This window comes from Apodemus sylvaticus, chromosome 7 (assembly GCF_947179515.1).
Source record: "Apodemus sylvaticus chromosome 7, mApoSyl1.1, whole genome shotgun sequence".
Lineage (NCBI taxonomy): Eukaryota > Metazoa > Chordata > Mammalia > Rodentia > Muridae > Apodemus > Apodemus sylvaticus.
In genome coordinates this window covers 7325838-7347457 of record NC_067478.1, presented here as the reverse complement: position 1 = coordinate 7347457, position 21620 = coordinate 7325838, and the positions used below count along the sequence as shown (strand labels likewise).

Here is a 21620-nt window from a genome sequence, read left to right as displayed (position 1 = left end):
TCTATACATATCTATCATCTATCTGCTTCCCCACCCTCATTCCTTCTTCCTTTTACCTGATGCATTTGAACCATTTGGGGATTCTCTAATAGGTGTGAATGGAATAATGCACAATATACTCATTCGCATTAGACTTTTTGTGAATCACTGGGAAGAGCCTAGCTGTATAGAGAGAGCTGGGAAGATCAGAAGTTGGCATCTACATCATTCTCATCAAAATTACATTGTTGTGTGTTACAAATAGAAACTTAACAACAGTGTAATTGATATTTAATGGGCAAATTATTCACATAATAACCAAAGCACAAATGGTGTTGGCTACATAAATGAGATCAACGTTAGATGGTATCCTTTCAAAGGTCCTTAGCAGTGATGGTTCTGAATTTAAAACGTATAACCATGCCAAGTCTTGGTATTCAAGGAGTTATTTTTCTTGATGCTTTTTAGAAATGGCACCACAGGGATCATGATGGCCTGGACACAGCAATTAGCTACGCAGATGATACTTTAAGGGTCATCATCATCGCCCTAAGGGTGACAGAATGAAAACACCGTGTGTGTGTGTGTGTGTGTGTGTGTGTGTGTGTGTCCCCAAATTACCCTCAAAAGAAGGAGTGATGTGGCCTGGCACAGACTGCTCTGTGCTCATACAGAGTGAGGCAGGATGATGAGAGATTCAGCCTCTGCTGGTACCCACAGCTCTGTCAGGATACACTGAGCTTGGGCTGTTGTGCATGACCATGGCTTCCTCACACACAGATTTGAATATCACCACATTGGAAGCATGCCTGTGCACTCCTACAAAGCCACAGCCTTCTGATTCCAAACACACTGAACTGTGCTAAAGCAGGAGAATGGGGTCATCAATTTCTTTTGAACTGCACATCTATTATTAGTCATCTGAGAATTCTGTACAGTGAGTTTTGATCGCACTCACCCCTATTTTTGTTTCAAGTAGGACCGATCAATTAGTGTCATTTTTTAAAAACTTACTAGTGTGTCCACCAGAGGGTCAGGCTCTCTCAAGTATTCTACTGCAAAGAGTTAGGAAACTGGTTAATTAGAGAAAGAACAAAGGAAACAGGCTAGACAGATGCTCAGTCATTATGAACACTTACCGTTCTTCAGGAGAGCTAAGTTCAGACCGTCACACTCATGTTGGCTCATAGCTTCTTGTAACTCCCACTCTAAGGGATCCAACAACTTCCCTGTCCTCCATGGGATGCTTCCCAACCACGTGCATATATAGATTAGCAAGCACACATACATAAATCAAAGTAATAAATCTTTTGTAAAAACAAAACAAAACAAAAAATCACTCTAAGGACTCTCTTGCCTGTGCTATAATGTTAGGGTGCACTATATGAAGATCTCTGTACACTAGTTGCTAGTGGCAGAGGGCTAGCAGTCTATCACCATTCTCCTGTTTTGTAAATATTTGTTCCTTCCTCACCTGCCTAAGGCAGTCCAGGATTGTATCTGATTGGCTTTAATAAGTTCTCACAGCCAATAGTTTGGCAGAAAGTGGAAGGCAGAATTTCTGGGCAGAGATAGAGACTCTGGAAGAAGAACCAAGGGACTGAGTCAGCAGACGCAGAAGTGGAAGGAGCAGAGGGTAGACTCTGGCCTTGCGGTGGGATATAGTGCTAGGATTCGTCTGTTAGAGGAGCTAGGAGGTAACTGAAGCTGAAAAGCCTAGCCTTTAAAATATTAATGTCTCTGTGTCATTATTTATATCACTGGTGGATCTGAGATGGCCCTGCTATATATAAGAGCTCCCAGTAACCTTGAACATTTTGTCTTTGTAAGGGAAGAGAAAACTTGATTAAGAGACAACTCTCTGGAATGTCAGGCTCAAGTGTAAAGAGCTTACCATGTAAGCATGAGGACTCAAGTTCAAAGCCCCAGAACCCATGTGAAGACAGATTAGAGTGGCATGAGTATCTGTGGTCACACTTTGTCTACAACATGATGGGAGGTGGAGACAGGAGGATACCGAGGACCTCGCAGACTAGCTAGTCTAGAGCACACAGCCACAAACAAGATGGAAGGCAAGGAAGGCTTAACCACAGAGGCTGTCTGCTAACCTCCCATGTACACCACAGCCTGAGGCAAGAACACACACACAGACACACAGACACAGACACACACACACACACACAAACACACACACACACACACTTCTAAACAATGTGAATTCTGAAAACAATATTTCAAATGTATCAACATAAAGCTGTAAGCATCAATCCAAGTAGGCACCATATGCCCAATCTGATCCCACTGGCCATGGTGTCCACATTGTCTCCTCTGGGGACACTTTTGTATTGTACCATCCATCCAAACCCCCATTTTTTACAAGGTTCTCTTGCATTTCACATCAGATTTACATACTGAAGATTTAATATCTTCAGTTAGCATTTGAAGCTTTTATTAAACTTGATTTGACTTCCAGGATTGTGCATAAATAAAGGCAAATTTGTGAACTCCCTGTGATCAGTACAGCATATTTATTTCTCTTGTGCTGAGAGAAGGCCTCTGAAGCATGGAGTTCTATCTCTAAGTATTTCATAGCTGAACCAAGCTGTTGGTTTTCTTGCTCCCATGAGATAACAAGGGGCTGAAAAACTCACAAGCAAATTCTTGCTATGCACCATGCGTCCATTGGGTGTAGCTATGATATTAAGAAGGTGCTTATCCCTGCCTGTGAACACAGGAAGGATGCTGGGACATTTAGGAATATGTAGGAACTCTCCTTGTCTTTAGCATTAAATCATTTTAATTACCTGTACATTGGGGGAAAACCAAACAAAAATATTTCCAAACCTGTCAGGTCAAGATGGATTTTAGCATGCCTTGGAATTCTCAAAGGAAGATGCCTATAATGTTAAAAATCAATGCTCAAAATTTAATTAATGATTGTTTCTCCATTGTTTAACCTTTTAACAGAATCATGTGATTTACATCTAGTTCAACGCCTTTGGTGTACAAAAACATCTGTTGGGTAAACTGGGATTAAGGTGAGGAAAATGGAGAGGCAGGGAAGATGGCTCAGTCAATTAGAGCTTGCCATGCAAATCCAGGCTCCTGGGGTCAGACACTCAGTATGCACAGAAAAACCAGGCGTGGCCCTGTGTGTCTGCAATCCTTGCTCTGGAAGGGAGGGGGCAGGCAGATCCTGGAGGCATTAGTCAGCTAATCTCACCAAATTGCAGCAGGAGACTCTGTTTAACAAATAACACCACACAAATGCACAACCCCCATATACACCATATACACATACACACATGCCTGCACACACACACACACACACACACACACACATACACACTCACACACACAGTTCTGGGCAGAATGTCTTAAGATGTCTATTTATACTAAAAGGCAGGCGGGGGTTGGGGGGAGTCCACAGTATTTCTCCTAAAATGCAAAGACAGCTTCCATGCTGAGAAGAAAACTGTTACTGCCTTTCTTAACAACACCATATGTCTCCAAGTAGATCGTGATGTAGTCAGTTCCCAGGGGATGTTCTACATGGAAGCTAACCAAGTCAAGGCACAGGCTTTGCTACACACACACACACACACACACACACACACACACACACACACACACACTGATTAACCAATGATCTGCGTTTTGCGTCTTCTGCATCATTCAAGCATCCTCAGGAAGGGTCTTTATGTTTTTTCCTCATTCTTCCCCCCCCCCCAAAAAAAATCAGGGCAAAAGCCCTATCTACTCCATCAAAATCTCACATTTTCTCCTCTATGTAACCTCATTCTGTTTTACAGAATTTAGAACCCAAATTTCCAAACCCTCTGAAGGATATGGTAACCCAGAATATAAATTAATATACATATGTATGTGTGTGTATATATAACATATATGTACTTACTCCCACTGAGACAGTCCATCATCAACAGCAATAGAGCAACCAAGAGGCATCAGAAAGTTCCTCATACACTGTAATTTTTCTCAGTACAGCACTTCATTCAATCTTAAATTTTTATGTATTAGTATAGAATACTACTTTTTGGACAAAAGGTTTCAAGTAGTCCAGGCTGTCCTTAAAGTCTCTGTGTAGCTGAAGATGATCTTGAACTTCTGATGCCCCTGCCTCCACTTCCCAAGTGCTGGGATGGCTAGTATGGAACCCCCCCCCCCCCCCCCCCGTGCCTAGGTCTCGTGATCATCCAACATCGCGTACCTTTCTTTCTTGCACCCCACCAGATTAAGCCAAGTTCAGTGTTCATAATTTTGATAGACATGATATATTTTAATTTTTATGTTAAATATAACTCTTAATAACATGAAGCGGTATCTTTTTACAATGCATATAAAAATCTTAGGATGTCTGCCTTGAGAAAATATAAAATGCTTTGGGATAGTATAGATGGGAGCCTTTAATAATTTCTCAAACTGTCACTTACATTATTGTAAAATATGAATTTTTTGCACTCAGGTTACATGACTGTCAAATTGCCATAAAGCTGCTAAGTGCTTACTTGTCTTTGCACATTATTCTTACAAGTGGAAAGCACTGTTTGGGGTCCAGCATGAGCTTTCTGGCTCTTCTACAAAGATCGCTGCATAGCCACTTAAAAAAATGGCCGATGAAGGATTCAACACTCACGTTGAGACTCACAAGCATCCCTCACTCAAGTACACCTGCACTTTGTTCTGTTTTTCTTCTAATCCACTTCATGGAATCAGCAGCACAGATTCAAACATGGGCCAATGAGAAACCACCAAGAAAGTCTGGGAGCGCGTCACTCAGTGGTGCTTAAACACACACATTTATGGGCTGGAGAGTTGGCGTGGAGGGTGATGACGCACTTACTGAGCAAGCATGAGGGCTCAAGCCAAAATCCCCAACATCCATGTAGACTCTATGCACGGTTATGCACTAGGGGTTGGAGGCAGGTGCATCCCTGAAGCTCACTGGCCAATAGTAGAATCAAAATGGCGAGCCTGAGGTTCAGTGTAAAACAGTGTCTCAAGAGATAAAGATGAGATTGAAAAGGGAGACACCCAGTGTTCTCCTTTAGCCTTGTCATGTGAGTGTACGGACATGTGCACTCACATACAAGTGTGCATTCTCTACACACTCTACACAACCCACGTGGATTTTATAAAAGAAACTAGCACACATTTACAAGTTTCCCCTCCTGTCCAGCACCCAACAGCATGTAAATGATTCAACAATAGTCATAAGTCTAGGTGCTTTTTCGTGATTTTTAATGGAATTTCTTACCTGGGATGCCTGGTGGTGTTTTCAGGTATTTTCCATTAAAATGTTGAATTACCACCTCACATTTTTCTGTAGACTCCATTCTAGAGGGGGAGAAAAGTATAGAGAGATGAATGTGAGATTACAGACTTTTTTCCAGTTGTTCTTATAAAGAACACAGCAAGAAAGGGTAACCAAGAAAGAGATGGACAAGTCTGCTTTGACGTATGCTCATGGATTATCATCTGTTGCCATAGCAACTATGGGGGACTGATAGGACATGACAAGGTTACCAGTGCTCCATGTTTTAACCATGTAGTGCTACCCATGTGGACATAGTCTGAGATATTTTCTTCCTTCCACACAGGGCTCTTGGCAGCTGAAAGCACTCAATAGATGTTCACCAAATGACTGGATGACTGAAGGAATCATGTGGCTGGCCCTGAGCGTCAGGTCACATCAAGGAGAGTCAGATTCCCCCAGGGCTGTGAGCCACCCCAGCTAGGTGCTGGGAACTGAACCATGTTCTCTGGAAGAGCAGTACATGCTCTTAATTAAAGAGTCATCTCTCCAGCTCCACAAATGAAAATTTAAATAACATAAATATATAAATTCAAATATATATAAATACAGAGAGAGAAAGAGAAAATTTTATCCATTATTTAATGATAAGAACCCTCAAACTATATACTTCCTGTTTCTGTAAGATTTTTTAATAGTAGGAAACTTTTCCAGGAACAAAAGAATTCTAATTCTGTTTTCCTATCTTCCCACACGAGATCTACTCCCTGTTACCTCTTTGAGGAAAAGATTCTTCCTGGGTAGAGACATGAATGGGAGAGGAAACGGGGGCCCTTAACTCCCACAGATGGTATATTAAGGGAATTTCATTCTCAGAGTTAAAGATAGAAGGCTCACGCCTTGAGAGTCCCTTCTCTCTTAAGTCTCTCACTGAGCTCACTCAGATAACAGACAGAGGAGACTAAATGTTGCTCGCAAACCCTCACAAGTCAAATCCATTCTCTTTGTCCTAAAATGATATATAATTCTAAAGGAAGACCAAAAAAAAAAAAAGCTGAAGGTTACAATGTGCAGTTGCTGATTCTGGGAATACAGAACAAGTTAAAAAGAAAACGGGCCACTATACACTCCACATGCGTAGCCAGCCTATTTCTACTGTGGTTTGAAAGTTTCAAGTCTCCCTTCTGGCTTCTAAATAGGGTCATCTTTTCTTAAAGCTATTTTATAACCATGGCGGGTCTGGGTGGGGGGGGGGTTCTTTCTAGGAACACAAAGGTAGCAGTGGAGATGGCTCACTTTGGGTTCATTCAGATCTAACTAAGTAGATGTCTGCTGTGAACTATTAGAGACTCTTTGAGAAAGTAAATGCAATGAAAGTCTTTTCTGTGGCCGTCAGCAGGCAGCATCAAAGCATGTTACATTGTATCGCTCAGCAGTGACAATTTCATTTGGATACACGGGGCCACACACTTGAACGTGGCAAAGCTGCCCCAGCAAAGACGGCTCAGAGCCTCTAGGAGCTGCCAAAGGGGCAGGGGCAGTGCTCTGGAAAGAGAACAAAAGTGAGACCTGTAGGTGAATACCTGTATTAGCCAGAACATGCCTATTTTCTTCTCAAGTTTCACAATTAAATGCTCCGAGAGGCTGCCAGCTAAAGCTCTCAGAAATCTGGCCCATGGAAGGCTTGAAGCTGACAGGAGAGCTCTCAAGCCCCCCCCCACCTCCCAAAGCAGCTACCTTTACAAGCCCCTCCAGCCACCCTGGCTCAGCACAGTGCATCCATTTTTCTTGGGAGAGCTGAGCCCCTCTGTGCCCTGCAGAAAGGCTCCCGGGTGGGGCCAAGCCTTCACCAGACAATGCATTAACCAGGCCCTTAGGAGATGCCAAGAATGTGTAAAGCTTCAGGGGGTTTTCTTAGGTCTGCTGTTTGAAGGTAAACACACATTCAAGGTCCTGTTTCTCTCTTGTCTCATGACTTACAACTGCTGCCTTCAGTCCTTTGAAACACACTAAAAGATTCTGTTCTTGTGACTATGGCTGCCTCCCACTCCTCCTCCCGTCCTCCTCTTCCTTTTCTCTTCCCTCCTCTCGTCCTCCTCCCCCTCCTCATTAGTCTTCTTCCTCCTCTTCCTCTTCATCTAAACAACTACTGCTATGGAGGGAAACTGATTTTACAGCTCACACAATCCCCACAGTCAAACTACAACATACAAGGGAACCTGATCCAGCACTAGCAGAATGTTCTGGGTCAGGCTTGACACACAGAGGAAGAAAGTCTCGTGGAAACCCATGTTCAGCTTAGCACTCTCACCTCAACACAGTGCTCTCAGGTCAAGATCTGAAAGCTCTAAGTATTATAAGCCATGGATTTAAAAACAAATCCACTCTGTCACGTTCTATGCCTAATTAGAGGTTTCCGCTCTTGTGAAATGGTTGGGGTTTTGCAATCACGGGCACTGGATAAGCAATTGGTAGCTTGGAGCATCCAACTTTAGGAGCCAAACATCCTCATTTCTGGTCAGATTTACGCAAAGTGTCAACGCTATCAGAGGAATTTTAATGACAACAATGTGTGCTCTTTCTGGCATTTCGAAATTAAGTGACGTCATTTGCTCTTTTATTTTTCAAATATATTTTCTTTTTTTTTAAAAGATTTATTATTATGTGTAAGTACACTGCAGCTGTCTTTAGACACACCAGAAGAGGGCATCAGATCTCATTACAGATGGTTGTGAGCCACCATGTGGTTGCTGGGATTTGAACTCAAGACCTTCAGAAGAGCAGTCAGTGCTCTTAACCTCTGAGCCATTTCTCCAGCCCAGGTCATTTGCTTTTTAACCCATTGTAGCATAGAAGCAATAGTGAGTCACCAGGACAAAGAAAAATTTAAAAAAATGTTTTAGGTTTGTGCCTGTGTGTGTGTGTGTGTGTGTGTGTGTGTGTGTGTGTGTGTGTGTGAATGCAGTCATGGCACTCATATGGTAGAGGTGACACTCCTCAGGCACCGTCTATCTTTTCTTAGAGACAGAGTCTACCCACCACGTAGGCTACTCTGACTGGCCACTTGCTCTCTTCCAGTTAGTCGCACACCATTCTTTGGACGCATAAGATACTAAAGCAAGCCCTGCTAATTCCCTCTGCACACTCCACAGCATCTTGGTGGTTCAGCCTTTACAACTCATTCCTGTCAGCAGTGGGGCTGTGGGTAATGCTTGGCACTGAAAGCTGTCTGGTTTTACTATGTTGTGGATGAAGCACGGGGCATAAGGCATACTAAGAAAAGCCTTTGTCAGTGAGCCACATGCCCAGATACACTAAGAGTCCCATTATTAAGTCAGTTTTCTTTAGGGATGTGCCCGTGCTCAAGCAGATGGCCCTATAGCCATGTGCATGCTAGCAGCATTAACTGCACTCAGTGGGTTTAAAGGGGGCCAGGGAATACATGAAATTTGGAGAAAAGCATGGAGATTGCACGGGAGGAATTACAGGGGTGGGTGGGAATGGTATGGATTTGATCAAAAGTCATTACATGCATGTATCACATTGTCACACAGTAATGAAAGGGTTAAATAAATAAAAATGCACCACAGTACTAAAGAGTTAGAAATTGTCTCACATATCTTTTTCTCCATTACAGAGATTTAAAAAAAAAAAATCAGCATGTGAATGCCATGGGCCTCCTCCCTGAAGACTGGTTAGCAGATGACCTGGACTAGAAGCTGTTCCTTCTGTCTCTATTGAGATGTTTTGGAGAAGATAGACCATCGTCGACAGCCTCGCCATCTGTCTGAGTTTCATTTCTGTTGCAGTGATAAAATACCCTGACAAGAAAAGCAATTTAGGGGACAAAAGGGTTTATTTCAGCTTAAAAATCAAGGTTACATCCAGTTCATCATCGTGAGGAGGTCAGAGCAGGAACTTCAGTAATGCCTCACACGCAGCCAATGGGAGGGAAAGGTATGCGCGCATGCTCCCTTGCTTTAATCGGAGGGAAATGCTTTCGCGCATGCTCCCTTGCTTTCTTTTGCTCAGCTCAGTTTTCCTACTCTCTTACAGTTTAGAATCTGATCCTAAGGCTTGGTGCTGCCCATCATAAGCCAGGCCTTTCACAACAGTCAACTTAATTAAGGCAATTACCATAGACATGGCCACAGGCCAACCTCAAGTATGAAACCCCTCAATGAGATTCTCTTTCCAGATGATTCTGTGTTGAGTCAAGTTGAGGTTCACTGTTGACCCTGTGTCCCACCGTCCCTTCCGAGCTCCTAGGCTGATTCATCTCACCTCACTCAGGCTCCCTTCCGTCTCTCTGTCCCTTCAGTCTGTCTTATCCTACAGACCCCTAACTGGAGACATGTTCCTAAATGACTCTATTGACCCACCCTGACATGGGATGACAAGAAAGGCATCGTTCTCAAAAGTCCATTGGAGATGCAGGCTCTATCATGGAGAACAAACCAGGCAATTTCGGATACAGAGAGAGTCTCTAGAACTTAGATACAGGACTATCCGAGAAGACCAAAATTAATTATTTTTTATTAATTAAAATTAATTAATTAATTAATTTAAAAAGTCAGAGCAGCTGTCACAGACTTGAGCAGGCAGAAGAGGTACAACTACACAGTTGAATTTTATGCCTGTTTATTTAAGACTCACCATGCCAGTAATGATGACCTTGAACTTCTTAAAAAAAGAGGAAAACTACCTTGAAGCTCATGGGCCGTCTAGCCTGGATAGGAAGAGTAACAGAAACAAGGGAGAGAGGCCACCTGACAAGAGGAAGGAGGAGACCGCTTCCTGGAGAGCTGTCTTCTGACCTTCACACACACACACCGAGACATACAGCTGCCCTGCCCCAAAATTTCATTTTTACTAGAGAAGAAATCTGAGTGATTCTTCCTTATTTTCTGCCCGTTTCAGCTCTGTGTTTGAGGCATCTGGACTCTGCTTGTCCCTGCGACCTGTAGGTAGGAAGAGCTTCCAGACATCAACCTCTCTTATGTATATCAAGGTGTTAGTTCCCATGACTCGGCCCACGGTTCTGGGAACTACTGTTCATCTTCATCTGCTCAATGGAGAAATGAATAATGGGCTCAACCTACATCCATAGCCTTGATCAATAACAGAGAAATAAAAAAATAACCACAGAATATGTATATTTCAAAAAATAGGCAAGAAAAAAATGTCTTTCCTTCTGAGCCAATGCAGAAAGTATCCTTCGCCTTCAGATTTCCTGAGAAAAGATGTGTTGCTTAAGAGTGTGCAACACTCTTCACTGTGTGCGTCCTGATCTAATTCTATCTCTAGGCCAAAAGTAAAACCAAAATGGCTTGATCGCTTTTAAGAAAGCCATCTGCACATTGAGTCAAGAGAGACAGGCTGGTGTCGGGGTAACCAGTCTTGAAGACGAGGTGTTTCCAAGTTAGTGTCCTTGACTCTGGGATAGGGAAGACTAGCACATTCAGATCTGGAAATATTTGCCTGTAAGAGTCCTGTTTGTATGTGATGCTCACTACTAAAAAGGCTCAGCATTGAAAGCTCCAGGTCACACTGCCCAGTGTGAATCCAAGGCCCCTGGGAGACTAGTGAACCCTGGGCACGCAAGAGGCCTGAGCACAACACAACATCCTGTCATTGGCACCACAGTACAAAGCCGAAAATTTGAAGCTCAGGACTTTCCAAAAGAGTTTTTCATTAATCTCTTTGAGCTGCAGTCACATTTTATTCTTAGTTAGATATAGTTAAGACAGCCTCTTGCTTTGTGGTTTAACCACTGAGCCTTCTGTTTCCCAAACTTGCCAAATCTGCATCCCCCCCCCCAGATCCTTTACTCCCTTTTCCCCTTAGCAGGATTGTTTTTATCTTCCCATCTCCCTAGAGATTTCTTCTTATTACTTGCATATTTAAATGTTTAAATATTCCTTATTCAAAGAGCTGTCTCCACAGCGCTGGTCCTCTGGTCCCACACTCTAAATCACAGTCCCACATTTTATCTTGATTTTGTGACACTGTAGTAATTTGATATTATTTGATATTCCACTACTTATCACATCTAGCCATTTCCATAAACCAATAAAGAATCAGTTCACTAAAGCAGACTTCCTGTGTTCATGTACATCTCTATGATGCGGCATCTTAAGTAGTTGCTGGCATTTAGGAAAACCAAAGGCATTTTAATCAGATGAACTAAAATAGGAAATGAATGAATATATTTCATGTATCAGGAAGAGGCCTTGAGTTTTCAAGTACAGAAAAACACCGATAAGATGTACAGGAGAGAGATACAAACAAATGATTTCTAGCCCATGCAGAAGTATGACCTGCCACCACAAAGGTGGAGAGAGCCAAGGGGACAGACCAACTTACAGAAAGCTGGGGGAGGGAGTCTGCAAAACCAGAGTGCCTCAGATTTAAAAAGCAAACAATAAGGAGCTATAGTTCCCAGTGTGTCTTCTCTAGACATCTGAGCATCAGCCACTGGCCTGAAAAACCATGGGTACAGCACCGTCCAACTGCCCACCTCATCCTCTCCTAATTACTGTTTAGAGCAGGAAGGGGCTGAAGGGGTTGATTGGGCCCAAATTTCTTGGGAACTCAGCTCAGCAAATGCAGTTTCAGGTGGGTGAAGAACTTTTTCAGAACTGTGGTTTCAGCCTGCAAACAACTCCCTCAAAGCCAGTTCTTGCCTGGGTCTGTGTCTAACCTAACCTCCTTATGACCTTGTGACCCCTTGAAAACTTTTGAATGTATTAACTTAGCAGAGCGCTTGCTTCCACCAACCAAAGGGCTACAGACACCTTTGAATAGCATCTGAGGACTATAGCGAAGTTTTCTAGTGCAACATGCCTTCCTGAGCTTTCCAGATACGCATTTGGAAAAATGGCTTGATTTCTGGCTGGCTTTGTTCTGTTTCTATGACAACTTGATGGAACCTACTACACAGGAACACGGTATTTGAGGTAACCCGGACCTGTTTTCCCAGGCTGCTCATATTTGGCTCCCGAATACACTATCTCTTCTAACCTTTGAGAAGACGGCTGTGTTTGGGGGTTGAGGGACAACTAGTTGATTGATCATGGTTGGAGCTCTGAGTATATCCAGAGGAAAACAGAGGGCTCTGCCTTCTTCACCCATGATCATGCGTGTTGGATGATGAGAACACACATACACACCACATACCACACACCACACACACACACACACCACACACAGGAAGCAGGAAGTGGGAGGTGAGAGAGGAAGGAGAGATACACACAGAGGACAAAGCTGGTAGCATCAGCGGCCAGCTGATTTCCCCATGGGTCACATCTGCCCATCTGCCCAGCCACTGGAAGAGGAATTACAATTACGGAAAGAAAGACTTGCTCTTTTCAGCGTCAGCAAACACAGCTGTAACCTGTGTCCGTGCAGACACAGCTGCAGCGGGGAGATTACTAATCACTGAATTTACCCTTGAGAGATTTTCCTTGGTCACATTTGATTTTCTGGTTCCAGGTGCCTTAGATACTAATGCCAAAAGTAATGCTGAAAAGTACAAGGCAGGGTTTGTTTCGTTTTGTTTTGTTTTATTAATGCATCAGTGGAGTCAAGGTAGATATACCCCAAACAACAGAAACAGAACAGCTTGATTGATTTGGTGGGTCATTTAAAAACAATCAAACATTTGCCAGCGAAGCGAACACTAGCATTTACTTAATAACATTTTGCAAAATCTTGCTGTGTTTGTTGCTGGTTTTATTGTAAATCTCTGTTTCTCATTATATTTCAGGAGGTAGGAGAGGACATAGAACAAGATGTGCAGGCTAGACAATAAAGCAATAAAACTTCGTCGATATTCAAAAGTCATTTCTAGAAATACATGAAAAGTCTACAGCCAAACCACTCTGAATATACCTAATCTTATCTGGTCTCAGGGACTAATGCAGTCAGGCCTCCTTAGTACTTGGGTGGGAGAAAATATACGAAGACTTATTTTTAACCTACTATTTATATAAGTTGTTACTAAGCAGGCTAGTATTTGTCTAAAACTCACATAAATTGGTAGATTTTATTTAATTGGTGAATACAAGGGAAGAATGGCAATGACTTATTAGAAAGTCTGTTCGTTCCAGAGGAAAGGGCAAAGCGCGGTGCAACCCACAGGTTAAAAGTCACCAAAGGAAGCAAGCCTCCAAGACAAGCAAATGGAGTTCCCTGAAGAGGGAGGAAATACAAGCGTGCACGAGGTACTCTGCGCATGCGCAGACTTCTCTCATGCGCTTTAGCCCGCAGGGGACACCAAATGCTTTATTAAAGATGGTCTCGGTTCCCAGATGTTGGAGCCCAATTAATGACCCCAAATCCCTTCTCTAGGCCTACAGAGGCTTCGGTGGTATCTCAAAAACACTTCTGTGTGATTTTCCTGGACAAATGGTCTCATGTGTCTGGGAATGGGAAACAGAAAGCTTGGGTTTGTGACTTTCGGCTCGGTGATTTATGTGTGTGTGGGGGGGGGGGAGGGATCCTGATCTTCATCTTCACGGGCAAGGTAACCTGCTGCACTCACCAGCTCCCTAGGAGCCCCGAGGACCAACATTCCTACCATAAACTTCTGTTTTAAGAAGTTTATGGCAGAGTACCCTAAAGTGCCAATTTGGGGTCTTGGAGGGTCCCACCAAATTGTTTGAAGTTACAGGATAATTCTTAAAACAGAAAAGAAAACACAAGATTAAAATGGCTACAATTTCAGACTCTCTTCAATGTTTCTGGAATCCTGAAGAACTTTTTTTTTCTGTGCACCCTACTGGCATTCTGATCAAAGCTTTGATGGTCACAGTTTTAAATATAAATTGAAGATAGTCCTTTTCCTTTGAAGAGATGGTTATCAAAGAAGATTAATGTATAGCTTGCAAGTAAAATAATAATGGGGGACATGTTTCTTTCTAGTCAAAGGAATTTCAGATTTCTTGAATGACAGGATCACGTCTAGTGATGAGGAATGGCTGGGGTGATATTCACAGTGAAACAACGCGCAGGCTTTGTCCATTGAGATAGAGATACATTCTCAAGGCGCAGGTTACAGCTTACTACACACAAATATAAGCTAGCTGCTCCTGCAGTGGACAGTGAACCCTTTCATGGGGTCTGGAACACGGTGGGCTTCTAGAAGAACCGATCTAAGCTCTAAGCTGGGCTGAAGCTACTGTGGTTTTCTGTGACAATGCACTGCCCCCCTGGGGTAGAGGTGGTTTGTGGTCCTCAGTCAATTAGTCTCCCTGTCCGTTGCGATAATCCAAGTGAGCAAGCAAAACCTGAAGTGCTTCATTTAGTCATCGAGTTACTCAAGGGTCACTGGGGAAATAAGTCATTTCATAAGGGTCAAGTGCTTACCACAGAAGCATGGGAACCTGGATTGGAATTCAAGCACTATGTGCAAAGCCAGGCATAGTTGGACAGGCTTATCGGCCTAGTGTCAGCAAGTCAGAGACAGGCAGATCCCTAGGGCTCCCTGGTCAGCCAGCCTAACCTACTTGGTGAGTTGCTGTCAGTTAGTGACCCTGACTCAAAAGGAAGGTGGGAGGATGGACAACATCTGAGGAATGACATTTGAGTTTGTCCTCTGGAGTACATGTACCCAAAGACATGAGCATGTGTACACACTCACACACACACACACACACACACACACACCCTTATAGGAGTAAACAGCATATACACACATACACACACCTATAGGAGTAAACATGACACACACACACATACACAGACCTACAGGCGTAAATACACACACACACTTACAGGAGTAAACATGACACACACATACCTACATACCAGAGTAAACATCACACACACACACACACACACACCCCTAAAGGACTAAACATCACACACACACAGACCTACAGGAGTAAACATCTCTCTCTCTCTCTCTCTCTCTCTCTCTCACACACACACACACACACACACACACACACACACACACACCTATAAGAATAAACATGCACACATATACACACAGATGTACACATACATGCCCAAACTAATGCATGCCCATTCAAGCACACACACACATGCATACCCTTATGGGAATAACATCTTACACACATACACACACACACACACACACAAAATTGATGAAGGTTTACTATGTGTGACATCTATGCTAGACCCTGTAAATAGGCACAAAGGAAAACAGGGCTGGAGCTCTGCCCAGGTGCTTTATAGACTGATCCATCACTCTAACCGTGAGCTGGGCATTCTGCATGGCTTTTCTCTCAGTCTGAGTATCTGCAGACTATGCTACGTTAGATTCATCCTCGAGGAAGAACCTCAATTTGTTTGTTTATTTGTTTATTTATTATTTATTTATTTAGCACAACTGCTAGTGGCATCTTTATGCAACCCAGCACCTTCTCTTGCTTGCTGTGTGTGGTGATTGAATGTGTTTAACCCAGGGAGTAGCACTATTGGGAGGTGTAGCCTTGTTGGAGTAGGTGTGGCCTTGTTGGAGTAGGAGTGGCCTTGTTGGAGTAGTTGTGGCCTTGTTGGAGAAAGTAGTCACTGTGGGCCTGGGCTTTGAGACCTTCCTCCTAGTCACATGGAATTTAGTCTGCTCCTGGCTTCCTTTGGGTGACGATGTAGAACTCCTCCTCCAGCTCCATGTCTGCCTAGAGGCTGCCTTGCTCCTGCCTTGATGATAACAGACCTCTGAACCTGCAAGTCAGGCCAAATTAAATGTCCTTTATAAGAGTCACCTTGGTCATGGTGTCTGTTCACAGCAGCAAAACCTTCACTAATACATTATGTATTAGCCCCAGGAGAATCAAGAACATTGTTCAATCATCTCTGCTTTGTGGTTCAGAAAGAGACTTCTCAAGGAAAAACGAAGAGTGAGGAAAAGGGGGTGGGTCTTGTGAATGCCTCAGCCCCTAAAGGCACCTGCCTTAGAGCCTAACAACCCAAGTTCAGGGCTTAGAACACCCATGGTGGAAGGAGGAAGCCAACCCTTAGAAGTTGTCCTCTGACCTTTGCACAACATGGGCTATGGAATATGTCCCCTCTTCTCCACACACAACACAAAAAAATGTAGTAACATTTTTTTTCTTTTAGAAAAAGAAGGAACTCTGAACATTTTTATTTCTAGTCCTGTTAGAAGAAGCAAGAGCCACCACTGTTCCAGCACACAGAGCAAATGCTACGGTGTGGGGAGGAATATTGCCAGCTCTGTTAGCACATTAGTAGAACTAAAGGCTCTATTAGCACATGGTAGAACTAAAAGCTCTGTCCTAGTCTGTGCCATTAGGTCAATCAAGGGAAGTTCTGCTTCTCAAAACTTAAAATCTTAAATTCTCAGAGAAAGGAGGACTCATTCTTCCTCCATTTCCAAAAAGCTGCAAAGCAAGACAGGCTCACAGTTTCTGTTTTCTGATTTCTTAGTGTTTTTTTCTTTTAAATCTACATGCCTTCCAAAATCAGTCAATTCAGTACTGAGAGAAGAAAGACCTGTGGAACATGCACTTATAATCCAGACACTTGGGAGGCTGAGGCTACCCAGGGATGCAGAGGGTGTTGCTCTCTGGAACACAAAACAAAACAAAGAAACCACCTGAATTTCAGCAGAAGAATTCAGCTGATGATTCAAGGGCACAGATCTGAGTTTTATGAATACTGAGCTAAGCTACTTAGTAATCTCACAGAATGCTAATCACAAAATTGACTATCCTTTCATCCGTCTAGACATCCACCTGTTCACCTATCCGTCTGCTAATCAACCCCCTACCAACTCCTCTATCCTCTGTTCTTTCATCTACCCACCTACAGATCAATCCACCCACCTGCCCATCTACCCACCTATCCCCACATCCACCTACTTACCCATCCAATTACCTACCTACCCATCTATGCACCCACCTACCCATTCAACTATATACCCATCCATCCACCTACCTATCCATCCATCCACCCACCCATTCCCCCATCAATACATCCACCTCCTACCAATTTATCACCTATCATCCATTCCATACACATGTCTGTTCCCCACCCACCAACCCATCTACCCATTCATCTACTTACCCACCCATCTAACAATCAAACAGAAAGAAAAAGAAAGAAAGAAAGAAAGAAAGAAAAGGGAAGGAAAGGAAAAGAAAATAAGAGTAGAGAAGAAGAGAAGAGAAGAGAAGAAAAGAGAAGAAAAGAGAAGAAAAGAGAAGAAAAGAGAAGAGAAAAGATCCCAGTGGAAGAATACTGAAATAAAGTAATGAATTAGGTACAACTATGATAAATTGTATTTGAGGGAACAAAGAAAAAACTTTTATAGGAATTTGAACAGTAGTGGCATTTAATTTGGGTAACAGTCTGGGGTTGAAGGTCAGGGAAGAATTCTGAAGAAAAATGGGCCAGTCAATACCTATGAGCTGAGTAGGCAGAAGGCAGCAGAATGGCTATCAACAAGCCAGTCAGTCAAGAAAGGTAGCCTTGCCCAGGGCATGTGACAGGAAGAACCATGAGCAGGAATGTGAATCAAGCCAGAGACATTGAGGTGGGAGGCAGGGTTGAGGAATGAAACCACACCTCAATGCTAAAGACTCTGATGTGCCCAGATTTGAATTTGTAAGGGTTCCTTGTGGTTTTTATATGTGGAATGCCCCAAGGAGGAAGAGTCTGAAGTTAGAAAAGGGAGATTAATCAAGGGAGAGCACCCAGCCTCTCAGGGTTCCTCCAGAGACTTAGCTGTGTGTTGTTCTTGTGTGATTCTATCTGCCTTGGTTGCAGCTTTGATCTGATGACTTGCTCTGTTTAACTCCACCCCTGTAGACATCTATGCTCCTTCCCTTTAGGCAAACTATGCAGCAAGGATTGACATAGAAGATGAGCAAGTAGCCCTGACTACTTGCCTCCGCTATTACTCAAGTTCATGTTTAGTCCTAACCCATAATACTTAAGAAGGTAAATGTATTTGTAAACAGGCAATTATGTTAAAAATGGGCCTTAATCCAACATGACCTGTGCCTGAAACGACTCAGCTCCGATTGCTAAAACTATTGAGCTGAGCTATTCAGGGGCATTATAGGATGGAAATATTAAAACCCACCACTCTCCGCTACCCAGCCATTCATCCCACAATGAGCAAACAAAACAAGCATGATGCTGAGGGCAGGGATGGAAGATGACTGAAAGCACAGAAATTCCGTCCAGAAGGAAGAGCAAGAGAAGAAAGAACCATCTACAAACCACAGAGACGACTGTAAAAACGGACCCACAAGGTACCTTGATCACTGGCTTTTAGCTTTGAGATTGAGAAAACATTTTTTATTTAAGCCAGAATGTTTTCCATTGTTACAGCATTACTAGGAAACCAACATGGGTGGATTAAGAATAAAAATCTAGCCCAAACCACATCCCAGGATACATCCTAGAAAATGTGCTCCCTTGATGGACTTGAAATGTACTCATTCCTCAGGAAATAGAATAGAGGTGTGTAGCGATGGGAGATGTGAGATGGAAAGTTGAGGGTAGCCACAAGAAAGTCTCAGATGCCAGGAAAGCGAGAGGCTCCCAGGACCCAATGGGGATGAGATTAGCTGAAATACCCACAAAGGGGAGAGAGAACCTGTAGAGACTATATCCAGAGATTAGGCATGACCACACACACCCCCAGTTGAAGGGTAGAGCCACCCACTCACCTCCAAACTTTCAACCCAGAATTGCTCCTGGCTAAAGGAAATACAGGGACAAAAAGTGGAGCAGAGCCTGAAGGAGAGGCCATGCAGAGACTGCCCCACCTGGGGATCCATCCCATATAAATACACCAAACCCAGACACTGTTGTTGATGTTAAGAAGTGCTTGCTGACAGGAAACTGATATAGCTGTCCTCTGAGAGGCTTGGCCAGAGCCTGACCAATACAGAAGTGGATGACTGCAGCCAACCATCAGACTGAACATGGGGACCCCAATGGAGGAGTTAGGGGAACGACTGAAGGGGCTGAAAGTGTTTGCAACCCCATAGGAAGAACGACAATGTCAACCAACCAGATTCCCCAGAGCTCCCAGGAACTAAACCACCAACCAAAGAGTACACATGGGGTTCCCATGGCTCCAGCTGCATATGTAGCCGAGGATGGCCTTATCCAGAATCAATGAGAGGGGAGGCCCTTGGTCCTGGGAAGGCTTGATGCTCCAGCTCAGGGGAATGCCAGGGCGGTGAAGTGGGGTGGGAGTAGGTAGGCAAGTGGGGAGCACTCTCATAGAAGCAGGGGGAGGGGAAATGGGGTGGGGGTTTGTGGAGGGCAAAGCAGGAAGGGAGATAACATTTGAAAAGCAAGTAAACAAAATAACCAACAAAAAATGTTAAGAAAGAGATTAATCAGAGAGATTTTGGAGGGTAAGAGCCGGGGTGAGAGTCAAAAGAGTTCAAGGGAATGTGCTCAGCATGCAAAGCAATCTTAGCTGTCATTTGGTGAAAGCTGCAATGCTCAGGCCTCTGACAGCAGAGGATGCGCTATCAGCAAGGCAGTGCTCACAGACACAGGAGGTGCCACCTACCCCATCTAGCCCATCAAAAGTGGCTAGGATCAGTGTTTCAAAAGCCTGACTCCCTTACACAGTGGAGAACTGCAAGATTTCCCCCACTCTATTTTCTTTTTTATTCTATTCACCAAGCATGCGGCCATTCATACATCTCCTGGTCTGCCCCTTATAAAATATTCTGGAGAACAAAAATAATTTTATGATGGGGGACACGGCCTCAGGAGAGTTAAGCTAGAGGATAGGGCGCATGTAAATTTCGCTGTTCATCTAGGGTGGAACCACTGGTCTACACTGTCCACACTCGCTCATGACCCGACATCTCTTTCTGCCCACGCTGTGGTGCTATGGAGTCTCAGCCTCATTTTCCAACATCTTATCACTAAGTAACTTCTTTCTCTTTGAGGTCTCTTTGGCTTTGTCTTCTCATGAAAGCACAGCAGGCACAGTGCTCTAACTTTATTCCAGAAAGAGTCTCTCTTTTGTAAACATCCCCTTAAAGTTAAAAATGCTCTTTCTTTTCTGGCAATGAGAGGGGAAAAAAATGTATTTTTCCTGTTCTGCCTAAAATATCAAAACCACACAGCCGGTGCCTCCTAAATGCAAACACCTCGTTGGCCCCTACTTCTGTTTCCAGTTTCCCTAGGACTTCCTCATGACTGCTGCCCTCTGAATGGCCCCCTCGTCTCTCTGCTCCTCACTGCCCTTTCTCTCCATTAGAAGCTCACATGAAAACCACAAAGACAGTTTGGTCACTGGACAGGTGCGGATTTTCTCCTTGCCTTTTTGAATTGTCGTATTTCATGCTGATCATGCTGTGGATTGGCTATATAGCCGATGATGGCCTTGAACTCCTGATCCTCCTGCCTCCACCTCCCCAGCACGAAAATTATGAGTGTGACATTATGTCTGCTTTACCCAAGGCTTCCTGCATGCCAGGCAGGCAGTCTGCCATATGAGCTTCAGCCTCTGCCACAATATACACGGGAGTCTTTTGCTTCAGGTTATTGACTAAAACTGGCTTCCTCTGATTTAGTTGTTTTGCAAATATAGACAGGGTTGAATATCAAATGTGCATATTCCCATGACCAGAGACCTGACAAGTCTGTGTACATGCTTTAGAGAACACAAAGGAAACCTGCAGAAAAATGAAAGGTTTGATAAGCTATCTGCATTTTATTTTTATTTTTATTTTTATTTTGCATGTTCTATTGCTTTGGACTCTAGATATTACAGAGGAGTAGGGTGGGAAAGAAACAGTAAGGAAAGACAGATTCCACAGGGGTTTCTTACAGAGAAAGAGTTACCTGGCAAAGCCAACTCCCCTGCTGACTCCGTTAGCATCCCTCAGGATTCTGGTGGATATCACATGTCCAAAGGGCTTTAGCATGTTCTCCAGCTCCTGCTCATCCATGGATATGGGGAGGTTTGAGATGTATAGATTCGTAGGATCTTGCTCTTGTTGCTACGAGAAAGAAGAGAAACAAATGCAGTGAGGTCAGTGGACAAATGCTACACTTAAACTGCAGACTAGAGTCTAACATCCTTCTCTGTTCTCACAGGCCGATGCTTCCCAGATGGCTGCAAATGCCTGAGATAGTCCAGGGTGACTGTCATACTTCCTGGCAACAGTCCATCACTGTAAGAAATCAGGACGGGAACCTGGAGGCAGGAGCTAATGCAGACTTCATATAAGGGTACTGTTTACTGTCGTTTTCTCCAGTGGCTTGCTCAGCCTGCTTTCTTGTAGAAACCAGGGTCACCAGCCCAGGCATAGAACCTCTCACAATGGGCTAGGACTTTCCCCATCAATTGCTAATTAAGAAAATGTCCTACAGGTTTACCCACAGCCCAAGCTAA

The 21620-nt window shown here is 43.6% G+C and overlaps 1 protein-coding gene across 7 annotated transcripts in view; it reads right to left on the bottom strand.

Moving 5' to 3' along the window:
• The window catches only part of Rbms3 (RNA binding motif single stranded interacting protein 3), a 664175-nt gene that overhangs the window by 223360 nt on the left and 419195 nt on the right, over window positions 1–21620 (bottom strand). For all 7 annotated transcript variants that reach the window (XM_052187038.1, XM_052187040.1, XM_052187041.1 and 4 more), the window contains exons 5-6: window positions 21068–21225; window positions 5255–5334 (exon numbers count right to left, since the gene is read on the bottom strand). In XM_052187038.1, the coding sequence (XP_052042998.1) occupies window positions 5255–5334; window positions 21068–21225 (238 nt within the window). The remainder of the gene's footprint in view (window positions 1–5254; window positions 5335–21067; window positions 21226–21620) is intronic.